This window comes from Nicotiana sylvestris, chromosome 7, assembly GCF_000393655.2.
Source record: "Nicotiana sylvestris chromosome 7, ASM39365v2, whole genome shotgun sequence".
NCBI classification, from domain to species: Eukaryota; Viridiplantae; Streptophyta; class Magnoliopsida; order Solanales; family Solanaceae; genus Nicotiana; species Nicotiana sylvestris.
Genome location: NC_091063.1, coordinates 28223309 through 28243128, shown reverse-complemented (window position 1 = coordinate 28243128; position 19820 = coordinate 28223309). Strand labels below are relative to the sequence as shown.

The following is a 19820-nucleotide window of genomic DNA, read 5'->3' as shown; positions in this document are numbered from 1 at the left end:
CTTGCAGATCCACTCTCAACCATTGATAAACTCTCAAAGGTGGCAAGAATCCAAGGGTCTAAAATTAAGACCCACAACTCCGGATCAATCGCCAAACGAATGCCATAAGTCAGAAAAATTGATACACATACAAAAAGATTCATAAGAGTAAAACTACAAAGCCTACATCTAAAAGCCCTTGCGAAGGCAAAAAGCAAAAGAAAACTTTAATCTAGCACCAGAGCTACGCCTTCGACGGCAGAAAATACGCTTTCGGAAGCCTTGGCCATAGCCTTCGGGTTTCCAACGGCCTCCTCCTCTTTAGGGACCTCGCCTCCATCTTCATCACATCCTGAGTTGCTGCCCAACTCGCTTTCGGAAGGAAGCAGGGCCGCAGCTTCCTTTTCTAGGATCTTCACCCTCTCAATTTCGGCGATTAAATCAATGCCCCCCGCATAGACACCCTCGAGTATCTATCTCCGAGACTTTAATCGGGCATGATCCACTGCTCGGGTCAGGTGCAGCTCAGCCTCTTCGAACACCTTCTAGGCCTGAGCATTTGTAGTAGCGGCGTCCTTCTTATGTGAGGCCATGAGCACCTCGGCCTCAGCCCTAACCTCAGACAGCGTAGAAACAAACTAAGTATGGAGATCCTTATGCCTACTACTTTAGGCTCTCTCATCTTCGAGGCAACGCCCGACCGAAACCACCTCTCCCCAAAGGACATCTCTCTCAGATATTAGCTCACTCAGATACCGCTTAAGCTCGAGAATTTCGGAGTCCCTGGCTTGGAGCTCCTTCACCATAAAGACCTCCTTCTCCTTAAACTGCAAGAATCGACCCAAAGATATTAAAACACAAAATTTAGTCAAACATATAGACAAAAAATAGACAGGAGTTATGTAACATGTTCAGTAAGACGAGCCTTTTCCTGGGACGCCGCATCCAAGCAATCTCGAAGGCCACAGAGTTCTTCCTCCCTCTTGGTAGAAAGAGCCCTAAGCTCATTGTCTTCTGAGGTAAGCTTCTTATGTTCACCCTCACGGCGAGTTAGCTCGACTTCAAAATTGGTAAACGTTTTGTCATAAAGCACCTTGGCCTGGAACCATGGAAGAAAAAATGTTAGAAGGGAAAGTTGGGGCGCCGAGTAGAATTTACAAATAGATTACCTGCTCGCATAGCTTGTCGATCTCAGTAAAAATAAGCAAAACATCAAGCTCATGCTTTTCCTCAGGCACAGCAGAAGGCTTTTCGAACACATCTTTATCACCCATGGGTGTCCCTACGAGGAAAGACTCTATATTGGGGATATCTTGCGTCTTCCTCGGAGGAAAGGCCGATTCAGAAGGGGAATCACTCACTTCAATGACCTCGACTGGGTCAATCGGGGTTGCCCCTTACTTTTGAAGAGCCTTAGAATTGGGCTCCCCTAGATCGCCTGCCAAGTGCACTTCGGCTCAAGGGAAATTTTGGTCGTCGGCAATAACATCTGATACACCCACACAGGCCTCTTCACCCCGAGGCGGGGCAGCGACATAACCAAGCCGCGACTCGGAAGATGCCGACTCAACAGTATGAGAGATAGTCAAGTCCTCTCCCCCTTTGGGCGCTGACAAAGGATCATCTTTCCTTTTGCCTCTAGCTCGGGGACTCCTCAACCCTTCTGGAATTAAGACCGCTAAACCATCCTTAGGATCTTCCATTATGGTTTTCTTGGATTTTGGAGGACAAGTCGGTTATCCCCCTCATCTTTTCCTCCCTTCATCGGGTGTTGGAGCACCCGCTTCCCCAGGTAAAGTTTCTCTCATCAAGAAGACCTCCCCCAGACCTGCCCAAATACAAAATCAAGCTTGGGAAATGAGAGCGCAATTAGCAATGACCGTTGTAAAATTGAAACTATAACAGAAAATGAAGTCCTACCATGTTCCTTGGCTTCCCATCGAGCCTTGGATAAATTGTGCCACACGCGCTCGACATATGGGCAAGTCGAGTCCAATTTAGATACCCAGCCTGAAAGATCCCTTGCCGTATCAGGGTACGCCGCGGCAGCTGCATCAGCGGAGGAAATCAGTCCATAAAGAAATGTATCCAAAAGAAGAAAATGAGCAGTTAATTAAGTATGTCTACTTACGCTTCATGTTCCATCTTTCGGGGAACGACATCCTCTCTGTGGGAATCAAGTCCGAAGTCCTAACTCGGACAAAGCAGCTCATCCATCCCCCATTCTTAACCTCATCGGTGCAAGCAAAGAGGGCCCTAGAGTCCCAGCAAAGGAGCTTAATCAGGTCCCCCGTGGAAGAGTCGGGGACTGTACATTCTGATCAAATGATCAAGCATGAAGGGCAGCCCCTCGATCATATTCATGTAATATCTGTTCATGTAAACAATACACCAGAATGACGGATGAATTTGGCCGAGAGTCACTTGATATCGTCTGCAAAAGTGGAGGACCACAGTATCTATCAAAGTCATAGAGGGCACCGCCGGGCCAAGGGTAAATGGATAAGTATACACACCGAGGAAGTCAGCCTTATACATCGTTATGTCTTCCCCCCGAGAAGAAACCTCCACTAACATCGTATCTCCCCAACGATAGTCGATTTTTATCCTTTCGATGTCCGTTATTAAACTGATGTATCGAGATGCAGGTACGCATCGCCCCGACTTTGAAAAAGGTCTCTCGACATTAAAATTAGAGGTCATCTCAAAGGTCTCTAGAGCGCATTCTCCAGTGCTGGGAAACGCTATTGTTTTACCCTCAGAGGGGAGCATAGAATAGGAAGGCGTATCTTTATGAGGGATAGGGGTGGAAGTGTTCGCCATTTTTACCATAGGATTGCAAAGAAGAAACGAAAAATAGGTTTCAGGAAAAGACCAAGAGAGAGGTAAGAGAAAAGAAAAACTCAATTGGGAGCCTAATGATGCAGTAGAGAGGAATGGGCAAAGAAATGAGTATTTATAGAAGCCTAACATGTGCGATTGGAGCAGACCAAAAGACAGCCAACAGCTATAATTAATTCGAAGATTTTGAGGATTGTGTGGACGCGACCTTTGGAAGCCCTATTACATCGGTCGCCTGGTAGGGCACAACTATTTGCTTTGATGAAGGCGCCCGAGGGGTAAGATCTCGAGGATGTTTCTCTTCGTTTTACTATGAGAAACGCGGGGACTATCTGTATACGGCTAAAATCGGGAAGACCAATTTTACAATTGACAAGGCATTGCGCAATCTTGCCTTGAAGGTCCCGGAGGATAACTCGGGGTTCGATGCCTTCGGGGAGTCCTCGCGCCCGGTATTGGGGCGGAATGGGGCGGTGTTTATCGTCGATAAGCGGGAAGTTCCCTAGGAGCTGTATTTTCTGACAAACGCCTGCGCAAACAGTGACAGTCTACACCATGCTGATTCAGTGGTTGTACCTGCTACTTTATGTAATAATTACACATGCATTTGTACTATGTTGGGATTCCCCCTCATATATAAAGGGGGCCCTTGTCATTTTGTAGAAGGAGTTATGCTCAATATTGAATACACAAGAACATTCTCTCTACTCTCTAATATATTCACTTGATCTTATTACTTCCATTTATTGCTCATATCCATTGTGTTCTATTTATTGTTCTTTATTTATTGCTTATTATTGGCCATAGAGAGCCGTCATTGAATTTATTGCAATTGTTAGTCCTCCATCGACTACCCTCGGCAGGGCATCCGACTCGACCTCGAGGCCCCGATTATTAGCCACTCGGATTGGTTATCACATTATTTTCAAGCTATTATGTTGTTTCCAAGTCTTTCACTTAGCATCAATTGCCTAACGACTAGCATAAAAATAGATCACTGTTATAAATAGAATTTTTTTTATGGTGAATGTCTATATTTAGAGAGATTCTAGGATTCATTACTTGGTGGCTAAGTCACTCTCTCCCTATAAATAGAGGGTTCTATTCCATTGTAATTCATCCCAAAATCAATAAGAATTCTCTCTCCCTACTTTTCTCTGCAATACTCTTCTTCTCCTTTTATTATTTTATAACACGTTGTCAGCACGAGACTCTAACCTATTGAGTAGAAGCTTTAGGATTGAGCATAATGATTGTCAATTATTCCATGAACTTCCTTCATGATTAAATTCTAGATTTAAGGTAAGTATTTTACTTTATTTCTCTCTTTTAAATTCTTGAATTCTATAATTTGATTTTAAATACAAGCAAAGACAATAAACTTTGATTATAACTCGAATAGAGTTTGTAAGAAATTACAACCACTCGAAGTGGTAAAATTTCTCTATCTTGTCATAATCAAATTCATGTATGATTGTGGGCAAAGAAATGAAAACTCCTCCCATTGAATTTGCTTCATTCTCATTCCCTTAAGAGAATGTGATAGCACTATATGATACGTCTGAAAGAAGACAAAATTATTACCATAAAGGTATTAATGGGTGTGGTTATCGCCTACCTTTATGGCTCACTTGATAATGAGATATACATGAAAATTCCCGAGGGATTTAAAATGCATAACACACATAATTCAAAATCCCGGAAAATATTTTCAATCAAATTGCAAAGATCTTTGTACGGTCTAAAGCAATCAGTACGTATGTGGTATAATTGTCTTAGTGAGTATTTATTAAAGAAAGGTTATATAAATGATGTCATTTGTCCATGTGTTTTTATAAAAAAAATAACATCGAAATTTGTTGTACTTGCCGTATATGTTGATGACATAAACCTTATTGGAACTCCTATAGAACTCCAAAAGGCAACTGATTATTTAAAGAAGGAATTCGAGATGAAAGATCTCAGAAAGACAAAATTATGTCTTGGTTTGCAAATTGAACATTTGGCAAACGGAATTTTTGTTCATCAATCTGCCTACATAGAAAAGGTATTGAAACAGTTTTACATGGATGGAGCACATCCATTAAGTACTCTGATGGTTGTTCGTTCATTTGATGTGAATAAGGATCCATTCCAACCTCAAGAAGAGAATGAAGAGCTACTTGGTCCTGAAGTACCATATCTTAGTACAATTGGTGCACTAATGTATCTTGCTAACACTACAAGGTCTGACATAACTTTTTCAGTTAATGTCTTAGCAAGATATAGCTCTGCTCCCACAAGAAGACATTGGAATGGAATCAAACACATATTGCGGTATCTAAAAGGAACTATCGATATGGGTTTATTTTATGGCAATAATTGCAGTCCTGATTATGTTAGTTATGCCGATGCTGGGTATTTATCTGACCCACAAAAGGCTCGGTCTCAAACAGGTTATGTGTTTACCTGTGGAGGCACTACCATATCTTGGCGATCGACTAAGCAATCAATTGTGGCTACTTCATCTAATTATGCTGAGATAATTGCTATTCATGAAGCAAGTCGAGAATGTCTGTGGTTGAGGTCTATAATACATCTTATTCGAGACAAATATGGTGTGAAATGTGACAAACTACCCACGATTTTGTATGAAGACAATGCAGCATGCATAGCCCAATTGAAGAGAAGATTCATAAAAGGAGATAGGACAAAGCACATTTCACCAAAGTTATTTTTCACACATGATCTTCAAAAGAATGGTGATATTAATGTGCACCAAATTCGTTCAAGTGAAAATATGATTTGTTCACCAAATCTCTACCGACGTTAACCTTCAAGAAGCTAGTGTACAAGATTGGGATGCGAAGGCTCAAGGATGTGAATTGATGCTCTCATCAGGGGGAGTTAATGCATGTTGCACTCTTTTTCCCTTACAAAGTTTTGTCCCACTGGATTTTCCTTGAAAGGTTTTTAACGAGGCAACCAAAAGGCGTATTATTAGATATGTGTACTCTTTTTTCTTTTCTAGAATTTTTTTCCCATTGGGTTTTATTTTAGCTAAGGTTTTAACGAGGCACATTATCTATTGAATAAGCATTCAAGGGGGAGTGTTATAAATAGAATTTTATTTATGGTGAATGTCTATATTTAGAGAGATTATAGGATTTAGTACTTGGTGGCTAAGTCACTTTTTCCCTATAAATAGAGGGTTCTATTCCATTGTAATTCATCCTAAAATCAAAAAGAATTCTTTCTCCCTACTTTTCTATGCAATACTCTTCTTCTCCTTTTATTATTTTATAACAATCACATATTTTAGAACCACAAAATCAAATCTAATTGTAATTATCATTTTCAAGGTAAACAGTATGTAACAGTTCTATGTACAAATATAAAAGGACCAAAACATTTTGTCTTCCTAAGTTAAACTTCAACTGGGTGTCTTCCTAACAACCTATTACTCCCTCCGTTTCATATTAAATGAGGTACTTTCCTTTTAGTCTGTTCCAAAATAAATGATACATTTCTAAATTTGAAAATAATTCAACTTTAAACTCTTTCATTTTACCCATTTACCCTTCATGAGAAGCTTTTATAGCCACACAAATGTCATGACCCCACAAACTTTTTACCCCTTAAGCTTTTAAGATCACAAGTACCTAAAGTCATTTTCTTTTTTCTTAAACTCCGTGCCGAGTCAAACTATCTCATTCAATGTGAAACAGAGGGAGTACTATTTAATAGCAAAGGGGTAATAATAGCATTTTGCCCGGAGGCGAATGGAGCCTTGTAGCACTAAAGTTTGAACAAAATGAAAGTTTTCGCTTCCAAATTTAAGGTTGAATAGTTTTTGGTTTAGCAAATGAGTCAAGCTGACATTTGGTATTAATTATTAGTCAAAACTTGTTTCATTCAATTTTGCCCTTTGACTACTAGAAAGGGACATTATCTTTGTATTGGCACGTAAGATGTAGGCGACTGTTGCCAAGCCAAGTTTGGTCAGTTCAAAGAATTAAAATAACTGTTTGCAAGTTAAGGTGCACTCCAAGCACATTAAAAAAAATCATATGAGTATATTACAAAATCTACAATCATAATAAGGAATAATAAATTAATCATAACCATCACTTCATACAACATTGCTATATAATAAAAAATCTTGTGTAGAAGTTTGCAACTGGGAAAGGGCAGCACTATTTTCTTTTCTCAACTTTTCCATCACTAAAAAAGCCATAGTCATTCATTCATGATCATTTGCCTCTTATATTTACTAGTAGATAGTTATTCTAAAAGTCAATGTCAATCTTCTATTACAAAATGTTAGTCCACTGCTGCCCATCTTTTAATTCCCAACGACTCAAGTCAGAATCTCCCCTTTCTCCACTTAACTTTCTAGCCAAACTTCTCTTACTGCTTTGCCTGCATGAAAATCATAAGGACAAAATTAATCAAAAAAAAAAGGTTCAAAATTGATGTTATGGTTTGTATTGAGTTGTCACAAGTCTAGTTGTCAAAGTATGGAGTGCAGTGATGGTACCAAGGATGAAAACAAGCAACAAGTTGTAAATGTGCTAGATTCATTTGGATCTTTCTTGGCCCAGCTATATTGCACGGACTTTTCAAAATGTTGTCATACCCGTATCAGATCCTTCAAAAATGTACTACTTTTGGAGGATACGACTCGCACCTAGCGATATTTTTGGAGAGTACAAGCAACATAGGTACCAGACTAACAATGAAAAGTCATTCACATTGACAACAATACAAAACATATGAATGTATTTTTACCTGTGAGTAGAGGAAAGTTCCAAAAATTGCAATGGCCGCACCAAGGGCATTCACTGGTTGAATTGGATTTTGGAATATGATGATGGAGGAAACTATGACTGAAATTCTCTTCATAGTGTTACCAATGCTAAATGTCAATGGGGAGATCTCATTTAGGGACATGTAGGAGACTTGATTGTACAAATGATAGAACACACTCTGGGCCACAACCCACCTAAACCAAGAGCAATTTCAAGAACCATAAGTTTATATGTTGTTATATAGACTACTGACACATGATACATATATACAAAACCTCAAGTCTAAGAATTGACCAAACAAAGTTAAACAAAATCTTGCAAATCTTCGATTTTCTTTTAGGTTTTTAAAGATCCTGCAAGTTACGTTGCACCAGAACCACATATGCAATAAGTATAAACTATGAGCAATGGAAACATGTGAGAAGACATTTGTATTTGCAGTTAAAAGAAACTGAAAGTGACATGAGATCCTACAGCAAGTTGGTACTTAGAACTTGTATATGATTTTCTGTTCTTATGTCAATATCAAACATTCATCTGATCGAGATAATTATTCAAATATCTAATATCACTTCCCATTTCCATTTCATTAAGTAAAATCTAAAGTCATCAAGAAGCTAACTTGAAGAATTAAATTTAGTAGGGAATATTAAAACCAAATATTAATATATTAGTAAAAAGTATTGTACTTACCATACAAAATTAGGACCAATTTGGGAGACTGCATTCTGCCAACCAAGTGCCCATACTTGTGGACCCTCCACAGCAATGGCAAAGGGTGTAAGAATCAAAAGAGACATAATGGAAAGACAAGCATAGTAATTCATCCCTCCAACAGACTTCCCTTTCATCCCTTTCTTTGAGAATATGTTTCTGAATACAAATGCCAAGTTTGATACCATTGCCCCCATAAAACCTGCATGTTATTAACATCAAGAATTGCATTATTAGCAACATAAATCTCATATAACTCTAAAACTTGACGACTACTACTAAGTAGTATGGCGGGATGGATAAGATTCCTGCACTCTTAACCACTCTCAGCTTCTGTCTGATTGAAATCATCAAAAAGCCATAAGTCGGAGTCAATGGCGAAGCCACATAGTTATGAGGGTGGTCAACTGAGCACCCTTCGTCGAAAAATTGCACTGTGTACATAGATAAAATATTACGTTTTAGAGGTATATAACACATATTAAACACTTTTTGTTGGAATTTTTTTTTACTTCTTTTAAATTTGAACACCCTTGGAAAAATTCCTAGCTTCGACGCTGATCGGAGTGGGCTTACTAAGACTATGGCTAGAGCTCACTTCTTCCTTACTAGATGATTTCCATGAATGAATGAAGGTCTCGAGTTCAAGCCTATTCGGGAGTGCTTCCCTTTAGGGGATCCTAGGTGGTGCAAATGTGCGTTAGTCGGGCCAATAAATTTCAAAGTATTAAATAGCCAAGATTGATTTGTAAATTACCAATTAGGTTAAAATTGAGCTCAGTAACAGCAGCAAGTGCACAACCACCAATTATTGGCAAAAGTGAAAGGTAAACTGGCAATGGAAACGTTTCACCCAAAAGTAAACTTGAAACCAAAACACTGAAAGCAGGCTCTCCACTCTTGATTATGTGTGTGAATGAAACTGCAACTTTTGACATGCTTACTGTTGCAGCAACATGTCCAATTGTATGCGCCACAGCAACCTATTAACAAAACACAACACATAGTAAGAATTCAATGTCCAAAATGAACCTTAAAAAACAATTTATATTCCATCATTTACTTACAGGAAACAAAGCTTTCCAAAAATCAATGTCAGTTTTGGGAGTTTCAGCAATTCTAGTAGCCCAAGAAACCAGCATAATGAGAGAGCCAGCAGCAAGTGAAAGAGTGGAAGTAAGCCATGGAAATGGAAAGGCATTTAAAACCTTCTTATTATAAATATTGAACACCACATTCAGAGCCCACCATGTTGCAAAATAAAGCCCAATCTTGAGCTTCTGAGCTGCAGCAACTTGAGTTTCTTGATCAAAATCAATGCTAATTGGTATTGACTGTGGTCTGCTTGCTTCATAGGCATTGCATTGGACCAATTTGTCCCTAGATTTTGATTCATCAACATGTCCAAATCCACTAACTGCTGAAATATACAGAGGTTTTTTGGACAGAATATTGGCTTTGTCACACTTTTGCAGGGCAATTTTCTTGGAGAAAAATGATGAAACATAAGGTTTAGAACTGAAAATATTTTGTTGCAGGGGATCAAAAGTTGTGGAAAGTCCAAAAGATTTCCCTACAGAGAAGGCCATCTTGTACTAATTCTTAACTTAAGAGTGGAAATAAATGAAGTATAATGCTATGGCCAGAAGACTAATACTTAGCTAAAATTGTAACTATGGAGAGAGATGCTTTGCGGGGGGCTTGAATTTATAGTATTATTTTTATTGGTTGGGTTGTTGTTGGGGGGGGGGGGGGCGCAATAAGATGACCGACCTCTCGAGGTAGAGAAGGGTAGTTGTAAATGTGCTGTCTATAAACATGTTGCAAAAGGCAAATGGTGAAAATTCTAATCGAGTCACAAAATGCAGTGTTTCTTAGAATAGTTGAAACTGTGCACAAATTGAATTTGGATTCTTGGCCTCCTTCGTTATTTCTTAACAGTTTCCAATTCAATTTTAAGCATTTTTTTAGTATGAATCTCAAGATCTTTTTCTTTTTTCTTCGTAAGTTCGTTTTGGAGGATTTTGAAATTGTTGACTTGTGACGATTTTAGTCAAATTATAATTTCCTATTATCTTTCTCTTCTTCCGTCTTAAGTGATCAATGGTTTAAGCTAGATTCTTGATAAAAACATACACCAAATCAATGGATGCAAGATATATTTTTTTTCATCGTTTTCAAACACTTAATCATGATTAATTATATAAGATAGAATCGTAGAAATAATAGAAGTTTATACTATAAATCAATAACAACAGGAGTGGTAGCAATATTGTTTGATTATGAATATTTGTCTTACGTGTCATTTGCAGAAGGAAAGAATGATAATTTCTCCTAGTTTCCATCCATTTTCCAATGATTCATTATTTCTAATCAATTCAAAGACTCTTAGAAAATTTTAGTACGCACTGGAAACTGCAAGTTTTGCACGAGCTTCATACAACTTGATAGTCAGAATTTTTATTTTTCTAGAAGAAAAAAAAATACGCTCTCTCAACTCCAACTTAGGTTAGGTGTCCATTTAAGATAATTAAAAAATAGAGGTTCATTTTATAAAAATAGAAGTGCCCAAAATAAAGATAAAGTTAACTTGTTGACAGATATAAATATTGTTTATGGTAATAGAAGATACAGTTGACAGATATAAATATTGTTTAAAGTAAGAGTAGATCGTAATTTAGCTTTTTGATGATAAAATAACTAAAATCTATACTATATTAAAAGCACGAAGACTCTTAGCGAAATGACGTTCGCCTTTTTTGCCCTTTAAAAATAGAGTTCACAATGAATAAAATAGTCATTTTATTAATTTTCTAATATTTAGGATTTTAAAATCAACTAAAACTTTAGTTATTATAATAGGAAATCCCAATATTTAAGATATTAAAATCAACTAAAATTTTCCTTTTATAATTTAAAATCCTAATATTTAGGACCAAATATAAGAACTAATTCTGACATTGAAATACGTTTTAGGAATTCAAATTTCAAAGTATTAATGTCTCACCACTAAGCATTAAATTGGGATTCTAGACATTAAAGGCAAAAAAAAATGAGACGAACTATTACTACTTTTTAATTTGAAGAAAAAAACTACTATTATTAATTCTTCTTTTTATTTCTAAGTACTATCGATATTCTAAAAGTCAAGCTAGATGAGAATTAGAGTTAAAATAAGCCAATATATAATTAATATAAGGGAATTAATTTCTACTCCCTCCATCTCAAGTTATTTATCGTAATTCTAAAAATAGATGTTTCAAATTATTTGTCATTTTAGAAGTAATTGTTTCAAACTAATTTGTTTTTGTTATATTCTTAGTAGTAATTGTTCTTGAAGATGGAGATGGCACATAAATTAAGTAAATGTTCAACGAAGAGATATTATATTTATGACATAATAAGGGTTAAATAGTTAAAAAAATCCTTTGAAATAATATTTTCTTTAGCTGTTTGTAATAGAAATACGATAAATAGTTTAAGACAAAGGAAATATTTATTAGTAATCAAGAGCATTTAAATAGGTAAAAAATGGTGAACTTATTAGTTATATGAAACATTTATTTTAACAACAAGAACGTAACTCCAATCAAACAAATAATTGATCAATGTCAGAAATCACATCAATTGGTAAATGAAACGATTACCGTTACAGATGTTAGTACTGAAGTTGCACTAATCAATAAACTCATGAGTTTACTAGCAAAATTAACTAAGTTCTGGTTGGTGGAATTGTATTTTCTAAAAGATGAAGACAGTAAATTTTATTTATATTTGACATAAAAGAAAAAAATAGAAAAAAAAATTATAACTCACAAAGTTAAAATCATGTATCAAAATTATTTAAAATCGAAATAACTCACAAAGTTAAAACCATGTATCAAAATTATTTAAAGTCGCCAATCGAAAACTATATTTTTTTAAATATAAAAGGACTAAAAACAATTAACATTAGATCTTTGTTTAATTTTAACTATATGTATTGTGCACAACAACAAAAATGTACACGGATCTATCTATCTGTCTATCTTATTTTAATAAGAAAAATATATTATGCAAATTAAAATAGAGGAAGTAATATTTATATCTTCTAAATTTAGCATTCATTGATACAAGTACACGCACAAAGCGCGTACCATAAAGCTAATAGATGTTCATAAGTCCAGAGAAATGATTTTACTTCAAGAAAATAAAGTAAACACAAATTTATTTTACCAGTTTGAGTATACATCAGAGATGAGGTGATGAGGCTCATCTTCTACATTACTCTACGGTCTATTATAAGCCAATGGGGTATCAGATATTTGACCCTCAATATCCACATGGAGGCAATTTCTAAGAATTAATTAAAGGAATTTTTACCTCCTAGAGCAAAGATTAACAATTTATTTATTTTAAATAAATACTATTTAAAAAATTATATCTTATAGATACCTTTTAATGTTTATAGCAAAATATCTAATTTTGATTACCTCTTAACTCTAAGCCACTAAATACGCTATTCAATTACACTATTTTCTTTCTCTCTACTTTGATACATGTCATTCTCTTCTCCCATTCTCTGAAAACACGATGCTCAATCTCAAAATTCCTCTCACCCACATCACCTATGTTCTCTCTGATCCCAATTTCCCCAATTCCATCGAAGAATGCATATATGTTACCACGTCAAATATGTTGACATATGGTTTCGACAATTTGGACAGATAGCACTAGGGTCATCGGTTGCGTAGGACTGCAACTGCAAACATATCTATATAAAGTTTAACAGATTCAAGCTCGATGGTCATTTATCACTATATTTATGTTTGTTAAGAATACAACCAATTTGTTTCGGTAATGGATTCTTTCACACCCTTGCAATTGCTTCAATACAAGATTCAAGCTTTAATGGAGTCCTTATTCTGCCATCATTGCTCGACGGCGGATTCGCCGGAAATTAGGGCTTGTTCTTCAACAAAGACGACGGAGTTTGGGGTTGAGCAACTTGAATTTTCTGTTAATATATTTCAATGTATCTCGCTGTATTTCCATGTATTTCATTGTATTCACTGTCTTTTTTTTATTGTATTTCAATGTATCTCATTGTATTCCATGTATTTCATTGTATTCACTATCTTGTTGTATTCCATGAATATATTCATATATTTTTTTAATTAATATAATTTATCTATTCAGATGTAGTATATAATTTCTCTGAAGTTTGCTATGTTTTGGGGTATTTTTCAGTTGAGAATCTTTTTTATAACTGGAAATACAAAATTTATGTGTTATAATTGAGTTTGTTGAGTTATATTAGGAGTTTATTATGTTAATTGATTCACTTTCTATTTAAAAATAGTGTAATCCCCTGTTTCACGCCGTGAATACAATTGAATACAGTCCAATACAATAATTTGTCCAGCTGTAATCCTATGTTTCACGCCATGAATACAGTCAAATACACTCGAATACAACAACTGATTAGCTAGACTTCCCTGATTCACGCCTATTTTTGCTACTGTATTCATGAATACAGTAGCTTAAATACATCTAATACATCTTATAACAACAGAAAACGTATCTACAATCCGTAATATAGCAAATGGTATTTATAGATAGCTAACTATCACTAAAAGATAGTGCTTTATGAAAATTTCTCTTAATTAAAATATGAAATTAATGGTTCATGGTTTTGAGTATGACAGACACGAGTGTTATATTAACATGGGCCCAACGTCCCAAATCGGAGAGATGGGCTAAGACCCAAACTGGTATGATACTAGACCCACGTCTTCTTGTCCGTCACTGTCAAACGTTAAAGTATTGGAAATTTTACCTCCTATAGCAAAGATTGATACCTTATTTATTATAAATAAATATCCTTTTAAAATATTATCTCCTATACCTTTTAAGTTTTATAATAAAATATCTATTTATGGTCATTTCCTACCTTTAAGCCATTAAATACGCTGTGTATTATTTTTCTCTCTCCCTCTCTCTTCCCTCTCTCCTCTTTTCTCTTTCCTCTTTCTTCTCTTTTCCACCCGGTTTTTTCCTCCCCTTCTTTAGAAACCCTAGAAGGGGTTGTGTTCCGCCAACGACAGATCCGGTCGGCAACCACTTCCCCCCTTCCTTATTGTGTCACCCCTAACCCTCTCCTCTTGCCGGCGATTTCTTTCACACAGTTGTGTTACACATTCTAAATTTTTCTTAAATTTTGCATTGATGGGTCATGTTTGCCTTGTGAGATCCGAAGAAGTTTTGTCTCTAATTTTCATTTGATCCTTTAAATTGGTGCTTCTTCAACAACTGTCTTCATTTAACCGTCGGCGATGCCCTACATGGAGGCGGCCTGGATATCGGTGGATTGGGGACGAAGTTTGGGGCTGAGAAACTTGAAGAGTCTGTCATCTTTTTTTATTGTATTTCAATGTATCTCGTTGTATTTCATGTATTTCATTGTCTTCACTATCTTTAGTTTTTTCTACTTTTTCAATACATTCACTGTATTTAATTATATTCAATGTAATTATATAATTTCAAAGCTTCACTTAGTTTCACTGTTTTGTCCAGCAGTATGTATTCAATATATTGTAGAATGTATTCATATATTTTCTTAATTAATATAATTTATGTATTCAGATGTATATATGTATTCAAATATATCTGCAGTATGTATTCATGTGTATTTGCACTATAGATGATCTGCTATACTTTATGTATTCAATATAAATTTATGTATTCAATATATTTTTATGTATTTAACTGTATTCAATGTAATTATATAATTTAATAAATAAATCTATTTGTAAAGATACCACTAAAAAATATTTTAATAAAGATACCACCAAAAAAAGATGGATTGAATCTCAGAAGATTGCTCTATTTTGGGATGTTTTTCGATTAAGAATCTTTTCTATAACTGTAAATACAAATTTTGTGTGTTATAATTGAGTTTGTTGAGTTATATTAGGAGTCTATCGCGTTAATTGATTCACCTACCGTTTTTAAACAGCTGAAAACCTATTCTTTTCCGTAAATTTCATTACTGTATTCGCGAATACAGCTCGCGAATACAGTCAAAAACATTCTCTGCTTAGCTGGACTCCCTTGTTTTCCGCCGAGTTTTGCTACTGTATTCATGAATACAGTAGCAAAAATACATCGAATATAGTCCATACGAGTAAATTCTGTGTTTCGAGGCCTTAGAAGCCTCCTTTTTCCTCACCTCGATTTGCATACGCGATCTGGGCGTATATCCGGAATGCTTTTATGTGGAAATGTGATGAAAATGTTAATTTGGCCTTTAAAATTTAATTTAAGTGGACTTCGGTCAACATTTTAAGTAAACGGACCCGAACTTGTGATTTAATTGTCCTAGAGGGTCCGTAGGAAAATATGGGACTTGGGTGTATGCCTGGAATTGAGTTACGAGGTCCCAAGCCCGAGAAATGAATTATTGAAGAAAATTGTTTAACTGAAATTTTAGAGTTTTTGGAAATTTGAATGTAATTGAATTTGATGGTATCGGGCCCGTATTCTGTTCTGGAGCCCAGTACAGGTTTATATATGATTTAAGTTGAGCCTGTAAAATTTGGTAAGAAACGGACTTGAAATGATATGAATCGGACCCTCGGTTGTGAAAATTGAAACTTAAGTGTTCTTGAAATTTTTCTTTGATTTTGATGCTAAATTCGTTGTTAAAGCTGGTAATTTGGCAATTTGATCGCATGAATAAGTCCATATGATATTTTTGAGTTAGTATGCATGTTTGGTTTGGAGCCCCGAGGGCTCGGGTGAGTTTCGGATAGGTTTCGGAAGGTTTTTAAACTTAGAAAAGTTACAGGTTTTTAGTTTCTGGTATTCTGATGTTTTGTTCTTCGTGTTCGCGGAAGGACTCTCGCGAACGCAAAGGGTAACTCGGGCTGATGGAATTTTCCTTCTACGCGAACGCGAGAAAGAGGTCGCGAACGCGAAGCTTTGGGGGTGCTACCCTTCGCGAACACGAACCTGCTATCGCAAACGCGAAGGCCTTTGGGCTGGGACAGGAGGAAGGGGATTTTGTTCTACGCGACTACGAAGGCTTGAGGAGTCAAAGCTCCGCGAATGCGAGCCGCTAAACGCGAAGGCTAATGGGCCTGACCCTTCGCGAACGCGAAGAAAGCCTGTCCAGTGAATTAAAAACAATAGCAAATCGGGATTTAGTTCAAAGCTTCATATTTTCAAAACTAGAGAGCATTGAGACGATTTTCAAAGAATAAGTTCTTCCCCAAAACATTGGTATATGATTCTAAACTTTTTCTTTCGATTTTCCATTGCATTTCATCAATTTTCATCCAAAAATCTAGGATTTTTATGGTAGAAATTAGGAATTTGGGTAGAGTTAGGGCTTTTTGATTAATTGGAATTTAGACCTTGTTTTGGGATCGGATTTCCAAACTAATTGCATATTTGAGCTCGTGGGTAAATGGGTGATCGGATTTTGGTCCGAACCTTGAGTTTTGACCAAGCGGGCCCGCGATCGATTTTTTGACTTTTTGGGAAAAATGATAGAAAACCTATAATTAAGCATTGGGTATGAATTCTTTAGCATTTATTGATGTTGTTAAATCAATTTGGACTAGATACGAGTTATTTGGAGGCGAATTCTAAAGAAAAAGCGGTGTTTGAGGCTTGAGTTGGTCATGGAAGTTTGAGATTAAGTGTTTGGTCTAACCTTAGCTTGATGGATTAGGAGTTGTGTCCCATTTGCTACGTGCTAGTTATTGAGTATAACGTATAGGCATGGTGACGAGTATCTATAAGTTGGTGTCCATCATGCCCGTAAGTCTTATATTATGATTAATGTGACTCTATTTGTATTGTTCATGCTTTATGTAATGATTTCTATTGTTGAGCAAGGCTTATGGAAGTGATATTTGTATTTGAACATTGAAGAGCGTTGGCTCAAGTTGTAAAGTGATTTGTGGAAGTATAATTGGTAATTGAACCTTATAGAGCATTGGCTCAAATTGTGAATTGAGTTGTGAAGTAAAGGTGAAAAAATAAAAGAGGATTATGATATTGTCTTCCTTGCCGGGATGTTGTTATTTAATGTTGTCTCCCTTGCTGGGATGTTATCACTGATATTGTTTTCCCTTGTCGGGCTATGACTATTGTACTATTGTTCCCTTGCTAGGATTTAATTGTAAATTGTTGATTCCCTTACGCTTATTGCTTTGTGATTGTTGTTTGGGCGAGGAAGAGTGTTAAAGCACTAAGGGTGATGTCGTGCATTATTTTGGTAAGAGAGTGTTAAAGCACGAAGGGTGATGTCGTGTATGATTTTGTGAGGAAGAGTGTATAAGCACGAAGAGTGATGTCGTGCCGCACGATGTACAATTTCGTGCCATTTATATTTATTTTATTGTGAAGACGAGAGTAAAAGAACGAAGGGTGATGTCGTGCACTTGTCTTTGATTTTCCTAATTCTTGCTGATAATTGAGTTATGGTGTTCTTTACGTTTATTTACTGATTTCCTGTTGTTACTTGATTTTATTGTGATGTTATTGATTTCCTTGCCCAAATTGCTTTGTGATTGTTGATTGGGTGAGGAAGAGTATAAAGCACGAAGGATGATGTCGTGCATTGTTTTGGTGAGAGAGTGTTAAAGCACGAAGAGTGATGTGGTGCATGTTATTTACGAGAGAGTGTTAAAGTACGAAGGGTGATGTCGTGCACTTGTCTTTGATTTCTTGATTTTTATTGATAACTGAGTTATGGTTTCTCTACATTTAATTGTTGGTTTTCTGTTGATACTTGTTGTACCCCGCAGCATGATTCCCCCTTCCTATCTTCAATTAAACTATGGTGATCCTTATATTTATTTGTTGTTCTTCTGTTATTATTTGATGTTCCCGCAGCATGTTTCCCCCTCCCATCCTTTACTGTACATTCTGCTTTTATTTCTGTTGTACATGATTTAATTGCACAGGTTTATTTGATAGTCTAGTCCTAGCCTCGTCACTACTTTACCGAGGTTAGGCTAGGCACTTACCAGCATATGGGTTCGGTTGTGCTGATACTACACTCTGCACTGTGTGCATATCCCAGTGCCGTAGCTTTGGGTTGCTGCCTTCAGTCCATTCGGACATCCGAGATAGTCCTGCAGGCGTTCACAGGCCTTGGCGTCTCCTCCTATCCTTTTATTCTATTTCTTGTATATATTTCAGAGACAATGTTGTAATAAATCTTTCGGACCTTTGTTTGTAGTAATCCTAGACAATTTGTGGAATTGTGACACCAGTTCTGGGTAGTGTTTGTATAGATTGGTATTGGCATCATTATTAAAAATATTGCGTTTCAGTCTTCCGCTTATGAAATTTTGCTATTTATCTAATGTTGGCTATAAATTATTAAAGGACTAAAATGGGAAAAAGGTAAATAATTCAAATGGTTGGCTTGCCTAGTTTTCACCAGTAGGCGCCATCACGACTCCCGAGGGTGGGAAATTCGGGTCGTGACAAGTTGGTATCAAAGCTCTAGGTTACTTAGGTCTCACAATTCATGGACAAGCTTAGTAGAGTCTGAGGGATCGGTACGGAGGCGTCTGTATATATCCGCTAGAGGCTACAGAGTTAGGAAACTTTTCACTTCTATTCTTCTCTGTCGTGCGATTTTGTTCTCTCACTGCTAAATTGAAACCTCTACTCTTGTCCTTTCACGAATGGCAAATTCACGTACCGCTTCTTCAGCCAAGCAGCAGCACAGACCGGTGATAGATCAACTACATTTTCGGAGGCTTTGTGGAGGTTGGATAGGTTTCACCAAGCTCTTCATTACCACTTACAACGGTGCATCTTCTGAGGATCCCCGGGATATTTAAGAAGGTTGTCATGAGGTTCTCAGGAACATAGGGATAGTGGAGACCAATGGGGTCGACTTTGCTGCTTTTCGTTTGTCTGGATTCGCCAAGACTTGGTGGGGAGATTGTTGTTTGGATAGACCAGTTGGGTCACCAGCTTTGACTTGGGATCAGTTTTCTCATTTATTTCTGGAGAGGTTTCTTCCTATCACTCAGAGGGAGATCTATCAGAGGCAGTTTGAGCGCCTCTAGTAGGGTTCCATGACTGTTAATCAGTACGAGACCCAGTTTATTGATTTGGACCGTCATGCTCTCCTTATACTTCCCACCGAGAGAGAGAGTGAGAAGATTCATTGAGGGACTCATTCAGCCCGCTCAGCCAGTTAGATGTGGAGGTAGAGGTGCTAGAGGTGGAGATATAGGTATTAGAGGTAGAGGTCAGGCCGCTAGAGGTGGAGGCCAGTCAGCAGCAAGCCATCCCAAAGATGTAGTTCAGAGTGGTGGGGCCTAGTCCCAATGTTATACTCTTCCATCCAGGCCTGAGACTGAGGCTTTTGATGCAGTTATCACAGGTACTATTCTGGTTTGTAGTAGAAATGCTTCGGTTTTATTTGATCCAGGATCTACGTACTCCTATGTGTCATCTTCTTTTGCATCATATCTGGTCATG

At 36.8% G+C, this 19820-nt stretch overlaps 1 protein-coding gene across 1 annotated transcript; it reads right to left on the bottom strand.

The window, feature by feature from the left end:
* Positions 1-6855: 6855 nt before the first annotated feature.
* Positions 6856-10004, bottom strand: LOC104241528 (glucose-6-phosphate/phosphate translocator 2, chloroplastic-like). Its single transcript, XM_070150985.1, has 5 exons — positions 9392-10004; positions 9082-9307; positions 8304-8526; positions 7591-7804; positions 6856-7221 (listed from the first exon to the last, which is right to left on the bottom strand). Exons 1-5 carry the CDS (start codon positions 9911-9913, stop codon positions 7210-7212), a joined length of 1197 nt encoding a protein of 398 aa, XP_070007086.1. The 5' UTR covers positions 9914-10004; the 3' UTR covers positions 6856-7209.
* Positions 10005-19820: the final 9816 nt, after the last annotated feature.